Below are 26,777 nucleotides of genomic sequence, written 5' to 3'. Positions count from 1 at the left end.
TAGCTGGTGGCTCAATTTGTCTTTGCTAGCGGAATGTTATGGTATATGCTTTGAAATACTGTAGCCAGCTGTTGAGAACTCGCATTGCTAAATACTGCAACCTGCTTTTTAAAAAAATACTGGGAATTTTACGGTGCTCCTTCCTGCACCAGATATCCAAATTGTCCTCTCTTTCACGGTTCACAGTTGTAGTGTGCCCTTCAAGAAGCACAAATGATGTCCTCCCATTTTACCCTGGGTTAGAGATCAGGAAGAGAGATGGTGGCTAGGCCAGGGCGCCTCGTGATCTTCATGGCTAAACCAGGATCTCAAGCCCAGCCTCCTCAGTCCACCCATCACTCGCTTCTTCCATAGGCACACACATCCAGACAACAATAGCCACTTGCAGTTCAAGGGCACATTCCTGCCTGGCAGAGGCACTAAAGCAGGGTGTGGGTCAGGGAGGGCTGTGTCCTGGGGAGGAGGGTCCCAAGGACCTGATAAACCTGGAGGCCACATTGGGCCCCAAGACCTGAGGTTCCCTTCCCCCTGCCCCACACCACACTGATCTTCTGTAGTAAAGTCTCACCAATTCCTCTTGTGAAGTAATCTTGCCTAAGAGTGATGCACAATCTCTCTCTCTTTGTGGGAATGAGGGAGGTATTTCCTAGTCTGTCTAGGAACCCACAGCAGGTGGGTCCCTTGCAACTGGAGCTAATCTATATATATTTTTTCTTTTATCTAGGTCAGTTTCCCAGATGTTGAAAAAGCTGAATGGCTCAACAAGGTGAGAATCAGTCGGCTGAATTGTTCCTGCCCAGCCATGGCAGCATCATGACAGTACTAACATCTCTCTCTCTCCCTCTCCCTCCATGCTTCCCCACGGCATGGTAGATCCTGGCCCAGGCTTGGCCCTTCTTTGGCCAGTACATGGAGAAGCTGTTGGTGGAAAACATTGCTCCAAGCATCCGAGCCTCCAACACCCATTTGCAGACCTTTACATTCACCAAGGTTGACATGGGAGAGAAGGTAATTGTCAGCTGAAAAAATAAATTTTAAGGGAGAGCATGGTCCAGGGGACAAGTCCATAAATAAGGGAAAAGAAATAATTAGATTTCATCCCATATGTGCAGAGGGTTTCCTCCCCACCCCAGACACACCTTGGGCTAGTATTTATTGAAAGCACTGAATGATATATTTTTTTAATGCATCGCTAGTGCCATGGATTTTTTCGCCTATTGGGATGCTAGCAGTAGTCTGTACATTTTTTCTTAGTTTATTTGAAACCTTACATTATAATCCTGCAGGAACATTTTATGGTCTTGCATTTTGTATCGCTGCGGAAAATCCAATAATAAGATTTTGTGAATCCAATCATTCTGCTGCGTAATCATTATACTTACTCCTGGGGTGGTGGTGATTCCTTATTAATGGACCAAGGACCACAATCTTATATCTTGCCTTTCCATCCTAGTCTTATCATCGCTATCTTATTTATTTCCTTCCAGCTTCCACATTTGAGTTAGAGCTACATATGTTTTGCAGTTCTGTGATTGTTGTGTGTTTGTTGGAGGGTTTAGTTTCTAGAACAGAAGCCAGTGCTTTATTAATATACACATTGCGTTTATTACACTGCCTTTTTGCAGGGGGGTTGTTAGGGTGGGTGGGGCCTCCTTACTCAAATCCAAGGTCCTTTGTGCTGGCCTCTAGATCCTCTGCCCCTTTTCCATTTATTTATTTACTTACAACCCTTTTGCTGGAAGCACTGTAAAGCTCCATGCTGGTGGAGACCCCAACCACCCAGTTTCATTTGCCCAGAAACACGTATGCATATAATCTAACTAGTGTTATCCAAATTTGCGCCGTGGGCCTGTATCCAAGGTGTTTAAGTAGCAACAACATTTTAGTTAATACACTAAAGTTTTTTTTTATTTCTAAATGACTTTGACTGAATGTTGTTGAAAGCTCAGGTTCCCTGGGGTGGCTGGGCAGTACTGTCAATTGTTCAAGTTACAGGGATCTAACCTAATTCTGTGTTTCTCCCTCTTGGCTAATGTTCCCTAGCTCCTGGTCCTCTGACCTTAGGGTTGCCATATTTCAAGAGGTAAAAATCCAGACACAAAGTTGCTGAGCCCCCCGAGTCCCGCCACCGAGCCCAAGCCAAAGCCTGGGTTGCCCACGCCTGAGCCTGAACCAGAGCTGAGCCAGAAATGTGCAGGAGCCTAATTTCAGTCCTTCTAAAACCATTTTACCTCTTGGTGGGTCTCAGTCGACCCACTGAGCGGCAGCAGTGTCTTGGAAGAGGGATCAGAGGGTTATCCCAGAGGCAGGTATATCGTTGGCAAAGCTTTGACATCCATGGACCATCAGTTTGCCTTAACAGAGACTGCTGGGGAGTGAGAGGTGGGGCATTGCCTCCCTTGGTTTAGTCTATTTTTATTTTTATTTACTTAAACAACGACCCTTCTTCTGCTCCTAGCCCCTCAAGGTCATTGGAGTGAAGGTTCACACTGGCGTGAACAAGAAGCAAATCTTGCTGGACCTAAACATTAGGTAAGTTCTAAGGTTTTCTTACGTTCCTGTGTTAGCTTCATAAATGGAGCGGAATCAAGGCGGGATGGGGCGGGGGGGGAGCGGATTGTTCTTTATTGAATGGCCCACAAGCTGCAATTTGGTACCTGAGCATTTTTCTACACCCTTTCCTGGAAGAGCGCATGATCTGAGGGCAAGTTGTGTCCTGCACTGCGGAGGTTGAGCTGCACTGCAGAGGGAAGGTGTGAGCGCTGTTGTTCTCATCCCCTGCTTGTGGGCTTCCCAGAGGCGCCAGGTTGGCCAACGTTGGCACAGGTCATGTGAGCTGATCTAGCGGGGGCCTCCTTGCGTTCTTATGTCCCTTTCCTTTTTTGCAATCCCTCTGGCCCTGTCACAGCTGACTTTCCTTTAAAGAGACAAGTCACTTGCAAGGGAGAGACAAGGGAGAATCCCTTGCTCTGCTGTGAGGCTCTGCTTTGGGTGAAGATAATGTTTCTTCCTATGCAGAGCCTGCATTCACGGACCATGCTGGATATCTGCAGTATCTCTTCCCCACACACCTCTTGGCCAAGAGAGAGGGCCAGGGTGGGACAGAAGAGCATACAAAATCAGCAACCCCTGAAAAAATGGTCCAACAGGGGGGAACTGTTCCCTTTTAGGGCCTTGGTGTTTCATTCTTGCAGTGTCTTATGGCTTTATTTGGTTTCTGGGAGCCTCATGCTGGTCTCTTGCTCTCTCCCCCTCCCTGTAACACAGCTATGTGGGTGACGTCCAGATTGATGTGGAGGTCAAGAAATTTTTCTGCAAGGCCGGGGTGAAAGGCATGCAGGTAAGGTGGTCCTGTTTTTGACTTCATAAAGGTAGGTCAGAAATCTCAGAGGCTGATACGGTTCCCAGTAATGGATTTGGGACCTCTGCCTTTTTAGGGACAGTTCGGCTTCTTCTTCTTTTTTAACCCAAGGAACTTCTCCTTTGCCATGGCACAGGATCAATCCAAGCTCCCAGCAACTGCAGGCCTTCCTTCTTATCCATGGCCTTCCTTGAAAGGGTATCATTTCCACCCAGTTCCTTAATTCCTTTGAGCTACTATTTAGAAAGCACTGCAGCTGCAGGAAGGCAGTGATGAAGGCCTCCCTAGTTACTCCTGGTAATTAAAAGCAGAAATCTTTGGGCGCCCCTTCCCTTCCCTTCAAGAACCCGCATGTGGAGGCAGCCCTCCCTCCCTCCCTTTCCTCAGCCTCCCACAATCCCTGGATTTAAGCGTCAATCTTGCCGTGGGGCTGTGGTTTGTGTGAGGCTGCCCCTGCATTAGTGGCTGGCATGGTAGGTGGCATCATTTGTACCAGATGCTGTTGCCTTTGTGTCCTCTGCTTGTCCCAGAGCACAGGAATATGATAAACGACTAAAGCAGCATTGACTGAGAATCCGACCTCAACCTTCTCTTTTTCTCACAGCTCCACGGCATGCTGCGGGTCATCTTGGAGCCCCTCATTGGGGACGTCCCAATTGTCGGGGCGCTCACCATGTTCTTCATCCGCCGTCCGGTAAGTTTTCTGCCACGTCCCGTTCTGGTTTTGCAAATGTTGGGAAGGGGCACTGACCTGTGCATAAGGTTGAAGCCAAATCCCTCACTATGGAAATGTTGGGCAACCGCTCTTTGGTTATTATCAGTACTTTTCAAGCGTATCTCTTGAGACCACAAAAGCTAGAAATTTGCCCACCCCCACATTAATGAAAGCTTTTACAGCCGCAGGTAACAGCACCATAGGCAGAATTTTCATGCTGTCTCCCTAAAAACATGCAGGGGATCAGTTCCTACATTCAAGGGGCCAGTCATTCCAGTGCAGATGTGATGCACATGAGTAGAAGTATTGGTTTGCAACTGGCAAAGTCTCTTATTAAAATGAAGTACAGGAGGATTCATGCATTTTTGCAGCTGTGAGATCTACCAAGTAATTTTGACAAACCCCACAGGAGTTATTAACTGAATTTATTTATTTGTCCAAGGAGCTCTGGGTGGCTTTGCAAGTATCTCAGTATCTCAGCTCGCAGTCAGAGGTTAACTGGCCTCCCCCGGGCAACCGACTGAGATACTTGTTGACCTTCCGATCTGCGTCTCCCGGCAGGATCCAGGCAAGGCCATAAATGGGCGATCCTCCTCAGACGTGAGAAGAACACACCATCCTCCCTCCTCCCTGCATTCCCCCAGGGAGGGGAGAAGAGACAGACAGGATACTATTTACATGGCTTTATTCCTGTCATTTCAGCAGTACAGAGAAACGTGTCTGCACTCTCCAGACTCCAGCAGTAGAGTCACTACTCCACCCCTGTACTTCCAGTACAGATCAGATGACACTCTGAGCTAACATCCGGGGCTCAGTACAGAGAATAGACTGCCCCCTTTCTCCACTAGTGCAGTTCCAGACAGCAACAGCCTGTTTTGCATTCCAGCCACCTGCAGCTGGCTTTTGCATTGCTGCTTTTTCCTGACAGTGCGGTAGGTTAGGCTGAAAGAGAGGGCGAGGGGCCTGAGGTCACGCAGTGGGCTTGAAGGCTGAGTGGAGATTTGAACCTGGATATCTTCAGTCCTGGTTGCTTCTTCCCAACCCCCCACCCAAATCCACCCCCACACCCAGTATTTCTGTAACTGGTTCTAAATCACACCTCTCCCTTCTTTCCCAGACTCTGGACATTAACTGGACTGGAATGACCAACCTCTTAGACATTCCTGGACTGAGGTAAATGCTTGATGATTGACGATAAAACCAGAGATGGGGAACTTCTGGCCTCTGGACTTGCAGCTCTTGTAGGAGGTCGGAGAGGGTGTTGTCTTGTTTGCTTCCTCCATCAAAATTTATTGCTCTGGTAAAAGAATGAGGCTTCTATGTTCTCAAGTGCTTCTTCTCTTGGAGATAACCAGAGCAGCTGAGTGTGCAAGAAGGGTAAAGGGGGGAGACTTCAATCCTAACCCCAGTGGGGTTGGCTCCACTGAAGTCAATAGGACTGGTGAGGAGTGCAATGGAAAAAAGGTGAGAACATTTGAGAAGAAATTGGTTGGTGGGAGAACTGGGTCTTGCTGGAGAAGAACTTTCTGGGGTGCAGTGGGACAGAAAGGTATTCTGGGAGATTGGAGGGGCTGCAGGGTGGCAGAAGGATTTGCTGGGATGTCTCCACAGAGGCAGGGTGGTGTATACTGCATTAAAACAGAAGGCTTTTCTCTGCAGCTCATTGTCTGACACAATGATCATGGACTCCATTGCCTCTTTCTTGGTTCTCCCCAACCGCCTGCTCATTCCACTGGTCCCCGATCTCCACGAAGCAGCTCAGCTACGCTCCCCGATTCCCAGGGTAAGGCAGGCCCTGGGGGAGGGGGAGGGGGTTATCCTTGTGAGTGGGCCAGAGCCCTGCGCCTGACGCATGCCTCTCCCCTGCAGGGGGTCGTCCGTGTCTTTCTGAGGGAGGCCAAGGACCTGCAGTCCAAGGATAAGTACATCAAAGGGATGATTGAGGGCAAGTCAGACCCATACGCCGTTGTGCGTGTGGGAACCCAGGTCTTCACCAGCAAAGTCATTGATGAAGACCTCAACCCAAAGTGGAATGAGATGTATGAGGTAATTGGCTGCCAGCTGAGGTGGCAAAATTGAGTGCAAACTTTCAGGGGGACGCTCAGCCCCCTTTCTTTCTATCCTCCCTCCCTGGCTTAGCTTGTCCTCTTCACGCAACACAACTGTCATTCCTTTCCTTTCTCTGTCTGAAGAGGGCCCCTCCGGCCTGCACAATAGGTGGTGTCTGCTCTGACCCCCCACCTCACTATCCCCACAGTTCATTGTACACGAGGTACCGGGGCAGGAACTGGAGGTGGAGCTGTTTGACAAGGACCCTGATCAGGATGACTTCTTGGGCAGGTGAGAGGCTGGATGGGCTCTGTTTCCAGCTCTGTCAGGGGAGTGAGACCTAGCGGGGTGAGTAGCTATGGGGAGGGAGGAACTGGAGCTCCTCTGCTCTTTTTTCTGATGCTGAGAGGACTTGGGGGCTAAAGAGTTAGGCAGAGCCAGTTCAGGCCCCAGAGACATTGGTTTCATCCCCAGCTCTGGAAATTGGAGAGCCAGCGTGGTGTAGTGGTTAAGAGCGGTAGTCTTGTAATCTGGTGAACCGGGTTCGTGTCTCCGCTCCTCCACATGCAGCTGCTGGGTGACCTTGGGCCAGTCACACTTCTCTGAAGCCTCTCAGCCCCCCTCACCTCACAGAGTGTTTGTTGTGGGGGAGGAAGGGAAAGGAGAATGTTAGCCGCTTTGAGACTCCTTCGGGTAGTGATAAAGTGGGATATCAAATCCAAACTCTTCTTCTCTTCTTCATGATGGGAGATGGGATCTCTATGGATGAGGGTCACTTGATCTGCTGCACCTTGGGCTTGAAAGCGAGGAGACAGCACTTATGCGAATGTTACCACCTTCTTTTCTTCCTCAGGATGAAACTGGACTTTGGGGAGGTGTTCAAGGCTCGTGTGCTAGAGGAGGTGAGCGCAGAAGGGGGGACAGTGCTGGTTTCATACATGGTGCCAGACAACAGGATAGCCTTTGAGTTTGAGATCTGATCTGTGGGGAAGAAGGGTGTTTCATCATAGATTGGTAAAGAGGTGGTGTTGAAGACTCTCGTGAGAAGAGTGGTGGGACAGAGGGAGGGGGGCAGAGTGGGCCATATCATGTAGATCTGGGCAATATAGTTAGAGGGAAGAGTCCATTGGCTGTAAGTGTGATGGTACCTCAGACTCAAAGTCTGTCCCTGTGCTCCTAATCCTCTCCCTCTTTCTCCCACCTGGCAGTGGTTCCCTCTGCAAGATGGTGGCCGGGCTCGTGTGCTCCTGCGCCTGGAGTGGCACACCCTCATGTCAGATATCTCTAAGCTGGAACAGGTGAGTGTAACCTTGATCTAATTTGACCTGGAGGCCAATTCAGCTCAGGAGATGTGTCTGGAGTTGGCTGGGCCTGAGTTGAGGCTTTTCTGAAAAAAGCAGGAAGATGCCCAGTATTGTCTATTCTGATTGGCAGCAGCTTTCCAAGGTCTCAGGAAAAGTTCTCCCTACCCCCTTTAATCCTGAACCCTTTTAAAATGGGGGATGCTTTGGGTTGGTTGAGCAAGTCTAGAGCCCCCCCCCATTTTTTCTATGAGGTATTTCCTTGAAGAAGAGTTTCCTCAGAAATGAGCAATATGTGAGGAGTGGAGAATGACCCTGGATGGAGGATTCCAAATTCAGACTCCCAAGTCATATCGTAACTACAGCACGGAAATCAGGACTCCTGGTTCTGTTTCCATGAGGCAAGTCGGATTCTGTGGGAAACTGGCTTGGAAGACCTCGGGGCAGAATCAATACTTGGACCTCTTGTGTGGTCTGGGCTCAGATGAACAAATCAGTAAACGAGAGATGGAAATAAAAAGATATCCTTTGGAGAAATCTGTGTCTCCCATTGTTTGTGTCTCCCCAGCTTGTTGGGTTTTTTTGGGGGGGTGGCGTGGGGGGAGATGTCCTTCAAGGTGAAAGACAGCAAGGTATCTTGGGGGAAAATAGTGGAGCTGACTTTATGTTTGTTTTGCTTCTTGTGTGCCGTTTAAAGGTTCTCCAGTGGAACAAAACTATCTCCTCCAAACCAGAACCACCGTCAGCAGCCATCTTGGTTGTCTATCTTGACAGGGCACAAGAGCTCCCAGTGAGTAGTCAGAAACCTTGATGATACAGGCTTCCTGATCTCTTCTAGTTGGGTCTGGTTGGGGTGGATAGGTTGTGTGTTTAAATGTCTTACTTTGTCATATCCCAAAACAGATATAAGTGGGGGGGGGGGTTAAAACAAGTATTGCAATATTCTTCTTGATCAGGAATGAGGAACCATTGGTGCTTCATTGTTGGACTCCAGCTCCCATAGTCAGGAATGATGGGAGTTGTAGTCCAGCAACATCTGAAGGGCCACAGATTCCCATTCCCTGTTCCAAATAATAGATGTTGAAAATGCGAGCCCTTTCCTGTATTAATAGGTTTTTCCCACCTCCCAACTCGGTGCACAGCTAAAGAAAAGACTCCACACACTCCCAAATTTGATGAAGAAGAAAATATTAAAGATGGCCCTTTCCCTTTAGCAAAAGTGGGAGCTTGTTGTTTATTAAATTGTAAGCCACCTTACACTTAAGAGAAGGAGTCCCAAGTCTCCAGTTCCTTGGCAGCCCTATTTAACCTGCTTTTAGATACAGTATTTGGGATTTGGCAAATAGCATGGCATAATTGTAAGGGGGCCACCCAAAATGTGCTTCTGTGTGCTCTTGCTGTCCAGCTTCATAAACTGATGGCAGTTTTAGGGGCTTCTTATTAGGCAGCACCAGACTAACAACAGGTGGGTTCACACCTGGTGGCCTAGAAGGTGCAAAGTGGCACTTCTATGCAAGCTGAGATATGGGCAACTGGCTCTTTAAAACAACCCTCCTCCCCAGGGTAAGTAGCAGTAGAGGCTTTGGCAGAGACTACCCCTTGTTACACAGCAGTGCTGTTCACTTCCATTTACTGGAGCTCAGAAATCAGCAGCCAGGCTTCGTAAGGGAAGAACTCGTGACAGGGCCTGTGTTTCTGTTCATGTGGGAGAGGCAATAAGGAGCCCTTTCTGTCTCAGACTGAATGAAGGAGGGAAGGGCTTTGCCAAACTAACTTGTTTTGCTGATGCTGCGAAGGTGAAAGAGCCCTTTGCTTGTATGTCAGCTCACGCAAGAGGCTGAAGCTGGAGCTGGTGGCCCTTCAGCTCTTACTCTGCAACCCTTGAGGTGTTGGACACCAGTTCCTATGAGCCCAGCCAGCATGGCACCATGATGGGGCTTGTAGTCCAGCAACATGGGGAGCGGGCAATGGGTTCCCTGTCGCCACCTGGCACAATTTAACCAAGGAACTGGATGTTTCATTGAGCCTCATCTTAGGCCAAGAAGGAAAGAGTGGGGCCTCTTAGATATGTTGGGATAAACCTGAGTGCCTGGCGTGCTCTGGTCCAGGGGGTCACGAAGAGTCGGACACGACTAAACGACTAAACAACAACAAACCTGTTAAGGGCGGTACAGTTCATGGATATGTTCTGTGTCCATCATTTCTCTCACCTCATCGTGTACGTAGCTGAAGAAGGCCAGTAAAGAGCCCAACCCCATGGTACAGCTCTCCGTTCAAGATGTCACCTGTGAGAGCAAGGTAAGGGCTTAATTCATTCTTGTCTGTTAGTTATTGCTCATTGGACACCTCCAGGTGTAACCACTTGGGGTGCTGATGATGGGGTGCATGCAACAGTCACAACGGAGGTGGCAAGCTTAAGGTACCTGGCAGGTTTTAGCTCCCCTTCTCTCAGTTTGGTAACATCCCATGATAATCCAGGTCTTGTTGCTTGGTGCACTGTATCACAGGCCAGGATGGATGGTGCAGGGGGGTTATGGCTATAACCTCCATTTACTAATTATCGTTTAATAACAAGTGAGACACTTATTGGGACGCGGGTGGTGCTGTGCGTTAAACCACACAGCCTAGGACTTGCTGATCAGAAGGTCGGCGGTTTGAATCCCCGTAACGGGGTGAGCTCCCGTTGCTCGGTTCCTGCTCCTGCCAACCTAGCAGTTCGAAAGCACGTTAAAGTGCAAGTAGATAAATAGGTACCGCTCCGGTGGGAAGGCAAACGGCGTTTCCGTGCGCTGCTCTGGTTCGCCAGAAGCGGCTTAGTCATGCTGGCCACATGACCCGGAAGCTGTACACTGGCTCCTTCAGCCAGTAAAGCAAGATGAGCGCCGCAACCCCAGAGTCATCTGCGACTGGACCTAACGGTCAGGGGTCCCTTTACCTTTACCTAAGATACTTCTTTCTTTATTGTGTTTATTTCCCACCTTGTCTCCCCTGCCCCCTCTGCATTTTATCCCCACAACAACCCTGTGAGCAGGGTTAGACTGAGAGAAAGTGTTACCCAGGAAGCTTCATGCCTCAGAGGGGATCGGAGCCCTGATCCCCCATTACCCAGTCCAGCACTTTAATTGACAGCTGCTTACTGAAGGGCTTCTCTGGTGGAGTTGGGTCAGGACATGGCTCATGGCTGCTCCTTCCTCTTCTTTTGAGTGTAGCAGCTTCAGGAAGTCTGCTGCTTGAATGATTGATGTTCCACAGAAATGGGTGCTATTTCTGTTTCTTACCTCTTCACTGTCATTCTCTCCCTCACACCACCAGGTTGTCTATAACACGTCTTCTCCTGTCTGGGATGATGCCTTCCGTTTCTTCTTGCAAGACCCAACCACTCAGGACATTGATATACAGGTAGGCTCCCCCACCTTTCCCAGAATGCTTCCCATAGTTCTGCCTGCACAGAAATGCAAAAGCTGTTTTCACCCTCCGGCAGGTCAAAGACGACAACCGCCAGACCACCCTGGGCTCCCTCACAATCCATCTGTCCCGTCTTTTGAGTGCCGACAATCTGGTTCTTGACCAATGGTTCCAACTGGAGAACTCTGGACTCAACAGCCGCATCTACATGAAACTCGTTATGCGGGTAAAACACTTGACGATTGCGGACTTAAAGACTTATTGCATCTCTGATGATGATGATTCACCTATTCACCCTTCCATGCCAGCTCAACAATTACTGCTCAATGTTCTTTATTTAAAACAAAACAAACAGCATTTTGAGCTTCTTTTTCAAGAGTGAGGAAGGGAAAGATATACTCTACAGAATGTATGAGCTGCCTATTTTGATTGCGGGTAGAGGCCAGGTGGCTTTCTGAATGGCTGTTACTCCTAGTTGGATTTTTTTTGTCTCCTTCCCTTCTCCCCAAGATGGAACCATGGATGGGGAATCTGTGGCCCTCCAGATGTAGTTCAACTCCCATCAGCCAGGGCAAGGATGGAAGTCCACCACCCCTGCCTTATGGACATACAGGGGCCACAAAGGAGTGAAGAAAGGACCCGGAATATAGCATGGGGCTACTAAGCATTGGGCATTAAACACAAGTGGAGTCTAAGGGCAAAACTTTGGAGATCTATGAGTGAATCTCCAGCTGCATTTTCTTTTTTGAAAACCAGCTGTTTGAGAGAGGGTTCTTTGCCCTGAGCTACCCGTTCCCCTTCTTCACTGATTATCCAGAGTCAGTCAAACATGCCAGTGTTTGTTATCTGGCCCTGCAGTTACGTTTTGTCCTCTTCCTTCAACAGGCCGATGCTTCCTAACTATTTTGACTTTGCTTCCTAACCTCCTGCTTCCCTGTATGCCAATATTTCTGTAGATCTTGTATCTGGATGCCCCTGAAGTTTGCCTCAACACCCGGCCATGCCCCCCAGGAAATCTGAATGTCACGGAGGGTACTTATGTTGGAAGCAGTGTTGACAGGCCTCCTCGCCCCACCAAGGCCAGCCCAGATGCTGAGTTTGGCACTGAGGTAAGGTTGTCTCCTTGAGAGAGTTGATGTTTCCTGAGCAGCAGCAGGAAATGATGTAATGTATGTATTTATATATGTCCATCCTGCCCTTCATTGATTTTACGATCCCAGGATGGGTTATATATAAAACCACAGAAGAATAACAAACTACAGAAAAGTTCATAAAATCAGCAGGAGCAGACAGAAATATCTAAAACAAAGATACCAGTCACAAACAATGGTGCTGAATAATAATGCTATAGACAGTCTCATCAGTTAACAGTTCAGCTTCTTTCAGTAAAAATAACAGTACAAAGTTGAAGGACCCTTCTGAATCACCAGTTTTATGTTCTTTATTTATATATTTTAAAGATATGAAAGATTTTAACATAAATTGCATAAATTATGAATTTCCCCCTTCATATTTAGCTTGGCTTTTTTGAGTTTTGATGAAATTTTAATTGATTACAGCAAAAATAATGGTATTACAGAAGCTAGGTGCTCCAACCTCTAATCTTAGTTGATTTCTGCCTCCTTCAGTTACTGTGATGAAAATTATTGTTCCAGTTACAGATAGGTAGCCGTGTTGGTCTGCCATAGTCAAAATAAAAAAATTCCTTCCAGTAGCACCTTAAAGACCAACTAAGTTAGTTCTTGGTATGAGCTTTCGTGTGCATGCACACTTCTTCAGATACACACCTTAAAGACCAACTAAGTTAGTTCTTGGTATGAGCTTTCGTGTGCATGCACACTTCTTCAGATACACACCTTAAAGACCAACTAAGTTAGTTCTTGGTATGAGCTTTCGTGTGCATGCACACTTCTTCAGATACACAGAAGAAGTGTGCATGCACACAAAAGTTCATACCAAGAACTAACTTAGTTGGTCTTTAAGGTGCTACTGGAAGAAAATTATTGTGTTGCTCTCGTAAAAACCTAGGATGGTTTGGGGACCCCAGAAAAGCGAGATAAGAGACCTGTTGCTTTGTAGGATGATGACTGCAGTTCCCTCAGGCAAATTCTTCTTCTTTTTCTCTCATCTTCCCCTCAGAGTGTGATTCGCATTCACCTGCTGGAAGCTGAGAATCTGATTGCCAAGGATAACTTCATGGGTGGGATGATAAAGGGCAAATCAGACCCTTATGTCAAAGTGCGCTTGGGGGGCCAGAAGTTCCGAAGCCGTGTCATCAAAGAGGATCTCAACCCGCGTTGGAGCGAGATCTATGAGGTGAGAATGCACGCAGACACGTCAAGCTTGGATCTGCTGGACCTTCCGCCCTTGGCTGGTGGTGGTGGAGTGTGGGTTTAATGGGGAATTGTTCTGCAACAGAGTCAGATTATCTTAATTGAAACAGAACTGATACATGTCTTCCTTGCAATCAGATGGATGAAAGGAAAGCACACAACAGAGCATTGCATATTTCTGATTTGGACACACACCTGAGAATAACTACAGTATAACGCAAATTGTAGAAAACCCAAATGAAGCCTGCTCAGGTTTTTACTTTGGTTCTGTACAGAGCAAGGATAGTGAACCTATGGTTGTCTAGTGGTTGTTGGACTCCAACTCCCATCAGCCCCAGCCAGTATGGTCAGGGATGATGGAAGGTGGAGTCTACCAGCATCTAGAGCGTCTGTCAGTCAGTTTCAGCATTTTTTACTTCTGCCTAGTAATTACATACTTGGAAGTTCTTTACATATAGAAGTTTCCACATCAACAGGCGGTGCTCACTCACAGCTGGGTGGAGTATTTGGGACGCACAAACGGCCCCAGAATGGAAGGCCATAAAACCTAAATGCAGTGTTTCAATCTCAGCTTACCATAGAGGATTCTCAGTGCTGTATAAATGCCACTAAGACCAAAAATACTCAGAAATGTCATACCATCTAAAGGGTACATTGTACAGGAACGTGTCTTGTCTCTCAACTCCCTCTTCCAAAATAATAAAATCATCTGAAAGATCAACTTGGATATGTCTTCTGCAATATGCACTCAGCTTCCATCTGCAATGTGCCAATGGGAGCCTGAAGTGAAATATTTTTGCATTGAGCTTCTGTATGAATTCCTGCCAAATCCCACTTCCTGCTGGAGCCAAAGATAGAAACCAATAGTCCCAAATATATGCCCTTCATCTTTTGCTCCCTAGAGGATATAGATCTGTCACCAGGAATCTTAAAATGTTATTTATACACACACACACAATACAACACATTCATTTACTGAATCATGCACAGGCACCCATTGCCAAGAAGTCTAAGATAGATGTCAGCAAAGAATTGTCTCCAAAAAAATCAGCAAGATAAAATAGGCAACAGATCAATAAAGCATTACTCACTCTCAGTCTCAGTTAACACCCAGCCTCTTCAGTGTATGAACCTAGTTTCACAAACTTGGCCCATCGATAAAGACATAAAAGCTATGGTTTAAAAATATTTGTAAAAATCTGTCTGGTCTTTTTTAATTAATTGATTCACATCATAGTGCTGTCCAATGTTTGATTGGCTAATCTAACCAATTATTTGGCCAAACATGAAACCCTACCTAGGCCCTTTCAAAGAGGTAGGGGACAGAATCCAGGAAACCAGGTCCCCCCCCCCCCGCCACCTTCCATTGCTGGCCTAATGAGTGTGTTTGCTTTCCAGAGCCAAGATCAGAACAAACATTGGCTTTCACTCTTAATCTACTAAAGTTGATCCCTGAATGTGTGCTGCTTCTGGTTTGTGTGGCTCTGTATGGTGATCCACTTTGCTATATCCTCCAGGTCATTGTGAGTAACGTCCCAGGGCAGGACGTGGAGTTTGATTTATATGACAAAGATGTTGACAAGGATGACTTCCTGGGAAGGTAAGTCTGGAGCAAAATGAAAAATTGTACAAGCCAGAAACACTCTCACCTCTCTTCCTTTGAGTTGCCCGAGTACCCCGTGACATGGGAGGAGGGAGGAAAGCACTCCCCTCCCTTCCTATCGACGTCTTCAATCCCACGGCCACAGAATTTATACTGGTGAGCCTTAGTAAATCAGAGTGAAGCAGAAAACACCTAAAGTCAAGGCATTTAAGGGTGCTTCCAGATGGGCGTTTGTTGCGCAATCGGTGCTCTTTGTGCATTCAGAGGTTTTTTTGCAGCATCTACATAATGTCATTGGCATCAATGTGCCAATCTTGATTTATACTTTCCTCAGAAAATTTAAGAAAAACGTTGCCAATGACTTGCTTTCAAAATGTGAACCATTCCTTTGCAATATTAAGACCCCATCTGGATGCACCCATAGTTATTTATTAATTTACAGCTTTATAGGTGAAATACAGCTGCTTTTCAATCATCTCTATGCATTGGCATTAATTGGGAGTGGATTTTGCTTCTTACACGGACATTGGGTAGAATACTGCCTCTACATTTGTCTTTGTATCTTCATTAGCTTAACAACTAGACTTCGTTTTCTTAATGAAAGCTGAACATTCATGGTAGGAGCCTAGATATCTCCATAGCTCCCACTCCCGGTGGATCTGGGCTTATTTTTAGGGGGCGCCAAGGTGGTTGAGTTTTTTCTAGGGAGCCGCTGAAAACACGTGCTGCACCGACAACCTTTAAAAGCGCTGAAAACGCACGCAGCACCAACTCCCAGTCCATCCAGGGTCTGCCTCAGGGAAGGTTCTGGAACTAAGTTCCAGAGTGTTTCGACTGAAATAAGGGCCTGCCCTCCACACCATACTAGAATTGGAGGACCCAGGGCTCTGAATGTGAAGCTTTGCAGACTGGGTTGTAAGTTTATGCTTCCAAGAAATCACTAGAATTGAACACTTTGGCATTTTTTACATCCTTCTTTCGCATCCCTGCATCAAACCACTCTCACTGGCCCACCTTTGGGCCTGTGAATCAGGGCAGGCTAATTGAAATCCTGGAGAGCTGCAGCTAAACAGTATATGGAGCAATTGTCTCGCTCAATTTAAGGCAGTTTCCTATGTTGTTGTTGTTGTTTAGTCGTTTAGTTGTGTCTGACTCTTTGTGACCCCATTGACCAGAGCACACCAGGCACTTCTGTCTTCTTTTGTCCATGGAGTTTTCTTGGCAGGGATACTGGAGTGGCTTGCCGGTTCCTGCTCCAGGTGGATCACATTTAGTCGAAACTCTCCACTATGACTTGGCCGTCTTGGGTCGCCCTGCACAGCATAGCTCATAGCTTCTCTGAGTTATTCAAGCCCCTTCGCCACGACAAGGCAGTGATCCATGTTACCAGACTGCAAGTTTACACCTTCTGTCGACGTTTAGTAACTCCTAGTAACCTGTGCATGGATTGCAAACTAGGACGAGGCCCTGTGCTTCATGTCACCTGGATCATGGTGTTAATTCAGTTTAGTAGAACCTGTGACAGAAAGAAAGCCATTTGTCCTTCTCACTCACCTCTTCCTCCTCCATCCCCTTTCAGGTGTAAGATCCCTCTGAGACGAGTGCTAAGCCAAAAGTTTGTTGACGAGGTAAGTCAGTGGCACCAATGGCACTGGAGAGGGCGGGCAGGAGATGTGCAGCAGCTGTGCTGGTCTTACCCCCTGCTCTTGGTTTCAGTGGCTCCCCCTAGAGGATGTGAAGTCAGGACGGCTCCATGTGAAGCTGGAGTGCTTGCCCCCCACGCCCAGTGCTGCTGAGCTGGAGCAGGTAATTGGAGAGAGGAGGGAGGAGCCTTGAGAGAACTGCCCCATAGGGGTGGAGGTTGGGGTTGTTAGCCTCTAGGGCAGCTTAACGCTACTAAAAACTATACAAGCATTAAAAGCAAAGCACAAGTCCTCCCCAAAGGCTTTCAGACTAAGGTTAGGCTACTCCACTCTGAAAGGAGAGCTGCTCCTCAGATTGCCTGCTCTAGAGGAACTAATGCTGGGTTTTCAAAGAATGCTGGTTTTTCAAAGAATGCTTCACTCTCAGTGAAAGAAGTACTCTTTTTACTTCTTGCACAAGAAGTAGGAGGACTTTGCAAAATAATAACAACTGAGGGACAGGGCAGGATGCGTGCGCTTACCTTGGGAACATGAGGTTCCTTTCAGGGCCTTCTGGAGTGACCATGAGAGCATGCCATGTCTCGTGGTCACTTCAGAAAGCCTTGCCAGTAAAGACCACGCCACTGCGAGGGAACGTGGGTTTTTCTAATGTTTTAAGAGCTTGTTTTTGGCTTTAGGAAGGCCTGTCGCTTGCTCATAGCAGTTTGGGGTTATTTGAGCACAAGATTCCTGCCTCACAGGGCTTCCTGGAATGAGCATGGTCCCTCCAGGAAGCCCCGTCCATCTTACCAGCAAAGAGTCCTGCAACTTGTTCAGTCCCTATGTTAAGCATAACCACCTTCCTCAAAAAAAACAGTTTTTTGAGTTTCTTGAGGGAGGTGGTGGTGCTTAAGCAAAACCATGTTTTTCTCCCAATACCCTTATAGAGGCATAAATGAAAATACTCTTTTCTGTTAGGTCAGACATTTGGAAACTGTATGTCCAGCTCCAAGGATATTAGAGCTGGGAGAGGGAACTTGGGGCAGCCACAGGTGGTAGGTTTTCAAAGGGTCTGCCTGTCAGGCCAGAGCTGTTTTCCCTGACCTGGTGCCCTCCATATGTTTTTGGGCTACAACTCCCATCATCCTTGGCCATGCTGACAGAGGCTAATGGCAGCTGGAGTTCAACAACATCTGGAAGGCACGAGGGGAAGGCTGGGTCAGAGTTACAAGAGTTACAAGAACAAGGCCAATTCATGTGACCGTTGCCGGGGATCTTCCCGCTGACAACTGCCTCTCTTTGATGCAAGAAGGCCATCTTGTGATGAATTGTTCACATGATGGGTGCAGATTACCAAACTATCATGTGACAGTCATAGTTTTGATGGATGCTGTGTCTAAGCATAGTCCTTAATGTGTTCCACTTTTCACAGGTATTGATGGTGAATAGCTTGATCCAGACACCAAAGAGCGAGGAGCTGTCATCCGCCCTGCTGTCAGTCTTCCTTGACAGGGCCACTGACCTGCCGGTGAGTGGCAGTACAGACCCCCTCTCCCTGCTGGGGCTCTGAGCTCCTTTCACATGCCAAGAGAGCTGGGAAGCTGCCAATCACTCCTTGGACATCCTAAAGAGCTCTCTCTCCTTCAGGTCTAGCAGAGGACTAATGTGGAATATTGTATTGGACCTTAACTAAGGATCCTTTACTAAGTCCCAGCTCAGCTGCAGACTCCTGGCCTAATTACACATCCTGTTAAATGTATAATGTACAGCTTCATCTGTGGTCCCCCTTTCCCTTTTAATACTAAGCGGGGGCACCAGTGTATGTTGAGATGGTTTAAAATCACCCCCATAAACATTGGGCGCCATCTGGAAGTATTTTCTTAGCCTAAGTCTCATTGCTGTGCTGGTGGAGGCAGGGTGATTTTCACTGGGATCCTGGCTGAGAAGGGCAGGGTTTTCAGTTTATTTTGCAAATTTATAAACCACTTCACAGCTGTGAAAGCAGCATATAATAATGCAAAATTAAATGCAGCAATGCAGACTTAAAGCAATGTTTCTACAATTGTTCAGTTAGACCTCCCTCTCCCTTTTGCTGCAGTCTGCACTTCATATTAAATTAAAAGCAAGCCAGGAATGGCTCACTCAGTGGGGCAGAGCCACAGCAATGGGCTTCCAGCAGCAGCAGCACTGATGCTGCTGTCCAGAGGAAGCAAGGTTGGGGTTGTGTGGTCCTACCAGTGGGAGTGCTGGATGGGATTGGCCTGAGCACCTGCACAGCCCAGATCTCTCTTCTTCCTCCCTCTTCCTACCCCTCCTGGTCAGCAACAGTGATGCTGCTGCCGGGAGGCTATTGCCACAGTTCTGTTCCACCCAGCAAACCACTCCTGGAGGAGGAGGGAGCAAAAGGCAGTCCTTTCCCTGTCTGACCTAAGCCATCCTAGCTCCAATATAGGAAATCAGCCAGAAGCGTAGGAAATTGATTAAAGCGAGACAGGGTGCAGCAAGATAAGGCTGTGGAGCTACGAAAAACAGACTCTTTCCATCACCACTGTACAAATGAACAGGGAAGGCACAAGGATTAAAAAATTATGCACTGCTGTGTCACCATTACATCAGTTTTGCCCCACGCTTGCATGCCTTGGGAAAGCCACTTGCTTCCTCCGCCTGTATGAAATCAATAGTGTATAGAGGTGTTTGACAGTCATTACGAGAATACATAAGGCATGTTCAAAAACAGAATATAGGGCTTCCCACTGGAGCAAATTGTTGGCCTGTGCTACGTGCTTAGACATGCTCAAAATACACACTGTGTCTGCTTATAATTGAGCATTCTAGAAACTCTCAACTATTTTCTCTTTCCCAGCTGCGGAAGGGTTCAAAACCCCCAAGTCCTTACGCCAGTCTCTCTGTCCATGGTGTCTCCTACAAGACCAAGGTGAAGGCAAGGGGGAAAATATGGTGGTTGTTTTAATAGGGAAAGGGTTGTGCTGGAGTGAGCAGTAAAGAATTGCTTCGGGGCAGGATGTGGGTAGGTGGCACATGAGCAGTCTAAGGAAACTGGCAAAGAGGGTGAGGTGGAGGGTTGAGGGTGAAAAGACGAAGCCACGATATTACATTCACCCCTATTTAAAGGGCAAGGACTTCTTCTTGTCAGTTGATCTCCATTGAGTCATTTGGGTCAATTCTGTGTCTGGGGCAGCTGTCTACCAGCTCCATCTGGTACGCAGGCTGAGACCCTACCTGTCTTGCCAGAGTGGTGCATGCTCTAGTTATCTCCCACTTGGATTACTGCAATGCGATCCACATGGGGCTACCTTTGAAGGTGACCCGGAAACTACAACTAATCCAGAATGCGACAACCAGACTGGTGACTGGGAGCGGCCGCCGAGACCATATTACACTGGTCCTTAAAGACCTTCATTAGCTCCCAGTACGTTTCCGAGCAAAATTCAAAGTGTTGGTTCTGACCTTTAAAGCTCTAAACTGCCTCAGTCCAGTATACCTGAAGGAGCATCTCCACCCCCATCATTCACCCCAGACACCGAGGGCCTTCTGGTGATTCCATCACTGTGAGAAGTGAGGTTACAGGGAACCAGGCAGAGGGCCTTCTCGGTTGTGGCATCTGCCCTGTGGAATGCCCTCCCAGAAGATGTCAACTATCTGACTTTTAGAAGACATCTGAAGGCAGCCCTGTTTAGGGAAGTTTTTAATGTTTGAAGTTTTATTCTGTTTTTAGTGTTCTGTTGGGAGCCGCCCAGAGTGGCTGGGGAAACCCAGCCAGATGGGTGGGATATAAATAATAAAATTATTATTATTATTATTATTATTATTATTATTATTATTATGTAACAAATAAAACTTTAAGAGCACTTGATCATTTGGGGACATGGTCATATATTAGTGTATGGTAATGTAACAGTATTTTTTTCTTTTTTTATTCTCACTTTTTTCTTTCTTTTTCCTCACACTGTCTTTTTACAAATGAAATTCTCTTAATAAAATATTAATTTAAAAAAGAGCACTTGATCATTAGTCCCAAAATGTGACATCAGTATTTACGTATCAATCCTCATTTATAATCTACAAAAAAGCACTGATCACATCAGATCTTATCCTAAATTGGTAGCATAAAGATGGGAGAACTAAGGTTTGAGCATATTTTGAATTATTTTAAAATAAGAAGTATTTGGAAACCCTTACTGAGCTATGGATAGCTCTCCTTCAGTGATAGTGAAAATGAGTGTTGATAGAAATAGATTAGCCCACAGGTGGAGCAGAATATCTGAAGGATTTTTACCTGGCTGTTTAGCCAAAAAAGACTCCCAGAACAACACATCATAAAAATTTGGGAGGTGGGGTGAGAAAGTAAATTCAAGTACTAGTGCTTAGTTAAATTGCTGTAACTTAATCTCAAGGCAGTCATCTAAATATGGTTTGAACTAGCTTTCCTCCATTCTTAGTGGGATTTGTTTGATACTGTCTTAGAAACAGCTGGCTAACCTCAAATTGTGATATTTTCTAAATGTGGAGAGATTTTATCACGGCCTTGTGTCTCTGCCCTCAGGTCTCCTCTCAGACTGCAGAGCCAGTGTGGAATGAAGCTTTCTCCTTCCTTATCAAGAGGCCCCATGTGGAATCTTTGGAGTTGCAGGTAGCGCTTTCTCGCTCTCCCTCCCCCCAGAATGCCTGTCCTCCTTGTTGGGTAGAACTTCTGGTCTCCCCTGCTACAGTGGGGCAGTCTGCAAGCAGCAAAAGCCACAAAGCCACTTCCAGCCTGCCCAGGAGGTGAGGTTGCGGGCTTCACGCCCACCCCCCACGTGAGCGGGGGCTGGTTTCAGCCCCCGCGAGAGCAGGGGAATCCCGGCCATGTCTGCCCTATTTAGGGCCGGCGCAGAGGGGGCTCACCCTCTTTTCGCCAGCTAGCCCCCACGTTTTCCCGTCCTCCCTCCCTTTAGGTAGGCTTTAGGTAGGTCTCTGACTTTGCTATGGACTTCGGTCTGTCGCTGCATGGGGCATGGTAGGAATTTTTCCCAATTGGCAATTTTTTGCCTACCTCGTAGCAACTCGTCACAACTCTTCGGCATTGGCGGTAGGCATTGGTAAGAAGGGGTTAAGAGGATGTGGGGGGGAAGGAACGCCATCACCTCCCCCCAGTGAGCGAAGGGTGGTCCGTTAAAGGACTCCGGGGGGCATGGCCCTGTCTGAAGCCTATGGAGGTGTGGGCCAAAGGCACGCCCCCGAGCGGTGACCTGGGGGAGCTCCTAGTCGACGTGCCTCGGCGGGAGACTCCCCCGATATAGTGTTAACCCTTCCCCGTGTCTCCAGCAAATGGGCTGGAGCCGGATAGTCGTTAGGACCAATGCCTAAGCCAATGCCTCTCATTCCTGAATTCAATAAAGTTGTGGCCTAATTCGCCCATTTAACCTTAAACCATGGTGTCTCGTGTCTTTATTTATCCTGGTGGGGGGCGGGAACTCGCCACGCAAAAGATATGTTTACGGCCTAATTCACACCACATCAGGTGAGAAAGTCAAAGCCATTCTGGGAGCTGAGCACTTCATACCTCAAGAGTGGATTTCTGTGCTTCAGCCAAAACTCACTGGATGGAGTTACGCAAACAAGTCACTATACTCTGAGCCTTAGCCCTCTTACTGGGTACTTGTAAGGATTGCTGAGATAATATACCGTATTTTTCGCCCTATAGGGCGTGCCTAGTTTTTTGGGGGGGAAATGAAGAAAAAATATATATTCCCCCCCCCCAGCCGCGGGGCTGGGGTGGGGGAAGCCCGAGCTTCCCCCGACCCCAGCCCCCAGAACAGGCTGCTATCCGCAAGCTCAGAAGGCTTGCGGATAGTAGCCCGAAGCCCGGGGTGCGCTGCGGAGCGCACCCCGGGCTTCGGGCTGCTGTCCGCAAGCCTTGGGAGCCCGGCGGGAACTCCTGAAGCCTGCATTCGCCCCATAGGACACACACGCATTTCCCCTTCATTTTTGGAGGGGGAAAAGTGTGTCCTGTAGGGTGAAAAATACGGTAGGTGGCTTGCCCTGAACTCTGAACCAGTGGTGGCTGGTGCCCTTTGGGACTTGTAGGTGGAGCCAGAGCAGATGACAGGCAGAGCCCCCCCCCCCCAATTTGTCATAAGTAAGAAGGCAGACAGGTGGGAGCTGGCTGGGAGGAGACTGAGCTTGGTGGGGCAGTGCCCCACACATGCTAATGGGCCAGCCTCCATGGGCCAGATCCTTATCAGGAGCATGTTTGCAGGCCAAATTTGAGAGGTGGGTGTGGCTTTCATTCCATCATGTTCAAAGTGTTTTGAAGTCCTCATGTTAGGACTTCAAATACCTTGCAAGGAATGAAAGTATTTTCTTTTGTGGTTTAGCAGCAGATGCCATGCAGGTTTGCTGCCCGGGAACCCAAGAGCACAGGGGGTACGTGTGAGCTCTTGGCAAGCCAGGACAGGGAGCGATGGCTTGCAACTTGCTTCCTTTCAGCCCTTCCCTCTTCTGTGAGCTACATCCTTGCAGGGCAGGGAAGGGAGAAGAAGCCTTGGAGATTTTGCACGTTCTCTCAACCCAGTTCCCACCAGAGGACCCTTTACCAGTCTGCCCCTTGATAGCTTCAAAGATTGCAGAGTACGGAAAAGGGTTATTCCAATGCACACCATGTGTGACCCACATGCTTCCTGCCTACTTCACCTGTGAAATTTTGATCGGTCCTCACCTGTCTGTTGTTCCCACAGGTGAAAGATGATGGGCATACCCTGGGTACCCTGTCACTCCCACTTGAGCAGCTACTGTCAGCAGAGGGGCTTGTCCTTGACCGCTGGTTCCAACTCAGCAACTCTGGTCCTGCCATCCAGGTCCTGATGCGAGTGCAGCTGGGGGTAAGTGGCGATGTGGGGAACAGCAGCTCTGAACAGCCTAACAGACTCTGACCTGTTTTCCTATGGATTATTTCCTTATTTATTTATTTATTTATTTAAATATTTATTAAAGTTTTCACAATATTACATAATGAAAAAGAAAAAAGAAAAAATAGGAAATAAAAAACAGTTAAAAATAATTCCATCTTTACATCACTTATCTTTCATTTACTTGTTTCCCGGACCTCCTCATACCTCCCTTTTTTGTATTCCAGTTCAATTTATTAGTTCAGCAATTCCTTTCCCTCCTTATTATCCTGATCTTTAATCTTAATATATTATAACATTAAATTTTTACCTGTTAAAAATCCAATTTTTCCATATTCTTTTAAACCATTACAGCTAGAAACCACTTAACTTCAATCCAACATCATTCTAACATTCCTTAATTTTGCAATATTTCTGTAAATAGTCTTTAAATTTCCTCCAATCTTCTTCCACCGACTCTTCTCCCTGGTCTCGGATTCTGCCAGTCATTTCCGCCAATTCCATGTAGTCCATCAAGATTATTTCCTTTTTTAAATTATTTTTGTACGTAACAATATGTAAAAAATTGCAACACAGAGAAGTCAGGTGTGGTCTGGTTCTTCTGGTACATAATACTACCTTTTGTGCCATTGTTCTTATTTTCATAATATGTAGGGGGAACGTGAAGAGCCGGTGTTTTGTTTTATCTTCACCTATCGGGTCTCTCCAGCAAAGTTCTGGTGAAGCTGGTGTTGAGGTCCCCGTTCTTGACCACAGGATGAATCCGTACCACTGTCCTGGGAAATCACCTTCCATGTTTGTTTGCCTCGTCCCGCAGGTTCTGATCTCTCAGCACTCCGGCGTGGAGGCCCTTCATGCTGTGGCAGGAGAAGAGAATGAGGAGGGATCCCAGAAGGGATCTGAGACGGAGCTGTACATCCGGGAGGATGGAGACTCTGGTTCCACGCAAGAGCTGCGCCAGCGCCTGCCACAGGCCAGCAGGTAAAGAAGGGCCACCCTGTGGGGTGTGAAACCCAGCAAACAATTTGATCTTGCACAATAAAATTGAGCTCCTCAGTCCAGGGATTGTCCTCCAGGGCTTATTGGACTACAACTCCTGTCATTGGCTATCCAGGCTAACAACATCAGGAGGGCCACACATTCTCCGTCCCTGCCTTAGCTCCTTGCTAATAAGAGAGGCTGAGGGTCCTTAGATCGCTCTCCTGACCGTCTTGACTCCTCCTTCCTCCACATCTGATCACCTGACTCTCGCTCTCTGTCTCCTTTGCTTGGGCCCCCTTTTCTTGACATGTTTGGCTGATCTGCTCTGCTGTCCCACTGGCAGGAGGGATGTTGGTGGGGGTCACAGCCTTTATGGCTGCTATTGGCCTGTCTTTGCTGATCTCACAGAGGTCTGTTTAGAGGGAGGCAACTTTTGAACAAGGATGGGGAGCCCTGGCTCACAGGCTGTCAGATTTCATTCAGTCCTGCCATGCAAACTTCACAGTTGCAGCTCTTTCCTCAGCAAGAAGATCAAGGTGGAGAACAGCCCTGGCCACACACACCATGAGCCATTCTGAGCCATGTGGCTCAGAGAGAAGAGGATTACGCTGCCACAGGGTTGGCCAATGCTGTAGCTGATAGCTGCTGGTACTTTACCCACTCCTTCATTCCTGCCACAGCTGCTGCAAAGAGGAGGCAGTATCAGGGTAGACTGCCCACATCATGTGGCATCACCTTTTGTGTTGGCCCTGGCAGAGAGGTAGACTTGTGTTCCAAAATTTGTCTCAGTTCATTGTATGCATTGTTTCACATCACCAGAAGTGGTTTGCAGAGACAATAAGATACAAATATGTAATAAAAATAGATTAAAACTAAATCTATACTAAAAAGTACAGTGGTGCCTCGCAAGACGAAAAGAATCCGTTCTGTGATTCTCTTCGTCTAGCGGTTTTTTCGTCTTGCGAAGCAAGCCCATTGAAGGATTAGCGCTATTAGCGGCTTTTAGTGGCTTATCTGCTGATCGGATCAGCTGATAAGCAGCTTAGCGGCTTAGAAAAGGGGGGGGAGGGAAAAAACCAGCAGGAACTCGCAAGACATTGTCGTCTTGCGAAGCAAGCCCATAGGAAATTCATTTTGCGAAGCACCTCCAAAACGGAAAACTCTTTCGTCTAGCGGGTTTTCCGTCTTGCAAGGCATTCGTCTTGCGGGGCACCACTGTACTCATCCACATAAGCCACCCTACAACAAAATAAGTGCCCCACCCACAACAGCCAAAAGCCGGGTCATTACAGCTGTCCAAATGCCTGGAAGGTCTTTTCCTGGCATCAGAAGGAAGGCAAAGTCAGCGCCAGGAAAGCTTCCCTGGGGAGAACATTCCTCAAGCGGGGGCCACCACAGGAGAGGCTTGTTCTCACCCTCCAACATCTTTGGGAGATGGACTGAGAGGAGAGCCTCAGAGGTTAATCTCTGAGCCTGAGTGAGTTTATACAGGGGAAGGTGGCACTTGAGGTGTTTGACTGCCCAGCTGAGCAAGGCTCCATAGCTCCAAAGCAGTATACGGTTTTGGGGATGCAAATGTTTATTGAGATTTGATGCTTTGGATAGCTCTAATGTGGGACTTGTTTTCCATCTGTTTATTGGTATTATTTGCATCATTCTACCGGGAATACTGAGTTCCTTTTGCCTTTTTCACAGTTAAGACAGATCAAGGGTGTTTATATGTGTTACAGTCCTTGTTTTTTTTAAAAAAAAAGTCTACGGGAGAAAATACCAGGTGAAACTTGCATGGAGTTACTAAGAGTTAAATATAGGCCTCTGTTTCCATTGGAAGTAACTTGTGGTGTGGATTGTGTGTGGCTGTGTGGGGGTCTGGCCCTACTTGCTGCTGGAATGGATCCCCCCACACCTTTCCACCAGAGTAACACAGTCTTTGCCCCAAAGAAGGTTCCCCACTTCTGCTTTAGAGTCTGAATTCTGAGGGTCCAGGGTCAGCTTGTGAAATGGAAGCCAGTACACTGTGGGCTTTTGAATAACATCTTGTTGATGCAGATCGGCTGAGGGGCCTTGGAGCTTTTTGCCAGAAAGGGAACAACAACGCTTGCTGTTTATGTACGTAATATATTTAATACTTTAAAAGATGGGAGCACTATTCTGCTCCATGTCTTGCAGCACGGTGCTCATTTGGGCTTTGGGAACACCAGCAAGTCTGCTCCCCCCCCCTCACCCCCCTGCAGCAATGAGAGCTGCAGGGAAGTTCTTAACCACCCTGCTTCTTCCGCCCTCCCTCACCGCTGTACCTAAGCATACTCATCGCTCATGCATTCTGCTCCCTTAGCATCTGTGGGGACAACACGGACAAGGCTTTGACCATCACATTTCCTTCCTCCAGCTGCACGTGCTGCCAAAAAAGTGTCAAAACGTCTTGCCCTTTCCTCATCCAGCCCCATGTGCTACCACCATTCCCCTAATAATCAGCTGCGCTCGTGTCTTTCTGCCCTG

At 47.5% G+C, this 26,777-nt stretch overlaps 1 protein-coding gene across 1 annotated transcript in view; it reads left to right on the top strand.

Moving 5' to 3' along the window:
- ESYT1 (extended synaptotagmin 1) overlaps nt 1–26,777 on the top strand; it is a 63,519-nt gene that overhangs the window by 28,732 nt on the left and 8,010 nt on the right. The window contains exons 2-26 of the mRNA XM_082205469.1: nt 725–766; nt 874–1,008; nt 2,459–2,532; nt 3,268–3,340; nt 3,966–4,055; nt 5,194–5,249; nt 5,736–5,859; nt 5,946–6,122; nt 6,334–6,416; nt 6,979–7,027; nt 7,334–7,423; nt 8,124–8,216; nt 9,653–9,724; nt 10,739–10,825; nt 10,908–11,057; nt 11,788–11,940; nt 12,971–13,147; nt 14,682–14,764; nt 16,347–16,395; nt 16,484–16,573; nt 17,822–17,917; nt 19,253–19,324; nt 20,954–21,040; nt 23,127–23,270; nt 24,115–24,278. Of these exons, the coding sequence (XP_082061595.1) occupies nt 725–766; nt 874–1,008; nt 2,459–2,532; nt 3,268–3,340; nt 3,966–4,055; nt 5,194–5,249; nt 5,736–5,859; nt 5,946–6,122; nt 6,334–6,416; nt 6,979–7,027; nt 7,334–7,423; nt 8,124–8,216; nt 9,653–9,724; nt 10,739–10,825; nt 10,908–11,057; nt 11,788–11,940; nt 12,971–13,147; nt 14,682–14,764; nt 16,347–16,395; nt 16,484–16,573; nt 17,822–17,917; nt 19,253–19,324; nt 20,954–21,040; nt 23,127–23,270; nt 24,115–24,278 (2,510 nt within the window). The remainder of the gene's footprint in view (nt 1–724; nt 767–873; nt 1,009–2,458; nt 2,533–3,267; nt 3,341–3,965; nt 4,056–5,193; nt 5,250–5,735; nt 5,860–5,945; nt 6,123–6,333; nt 6,417–6,978; nt 7,028–7,333; nt 7,424–8,123; nt 8,217–9,652; nt 9,725–10,738; nt 10,826–10,907; nt 11,058–11,787; nt 11,941–12,970; nt 13,148–14,681; nt 14,765–16,346; nt 16,396–16,483; nt 16,574–17,821; nt 17,918–19,252; nt 19,325–20,953; nt 21,041–23,126; nt 23,271–24,114; nt 24,279–26,777) is intronic.

The sequence above is a fragment of the Podarcis vaucheri genome (assembly GCF_965113315.1).
Source record: "Podarcis vaucheri genome assembly, chromosome: 2".
NCBI classification, from domain to species: Eukaryota; Metazoa; Chordata; class Lepidosauria; order Squamata; family Lacertidae; genus Podarcis; species Podarcis vaucheri.
The sequence above is the reverse complement of the archived record's forward strand: the minus strand, read 5'-3'. Positions and strand labels throughout refer to the sequence as shown.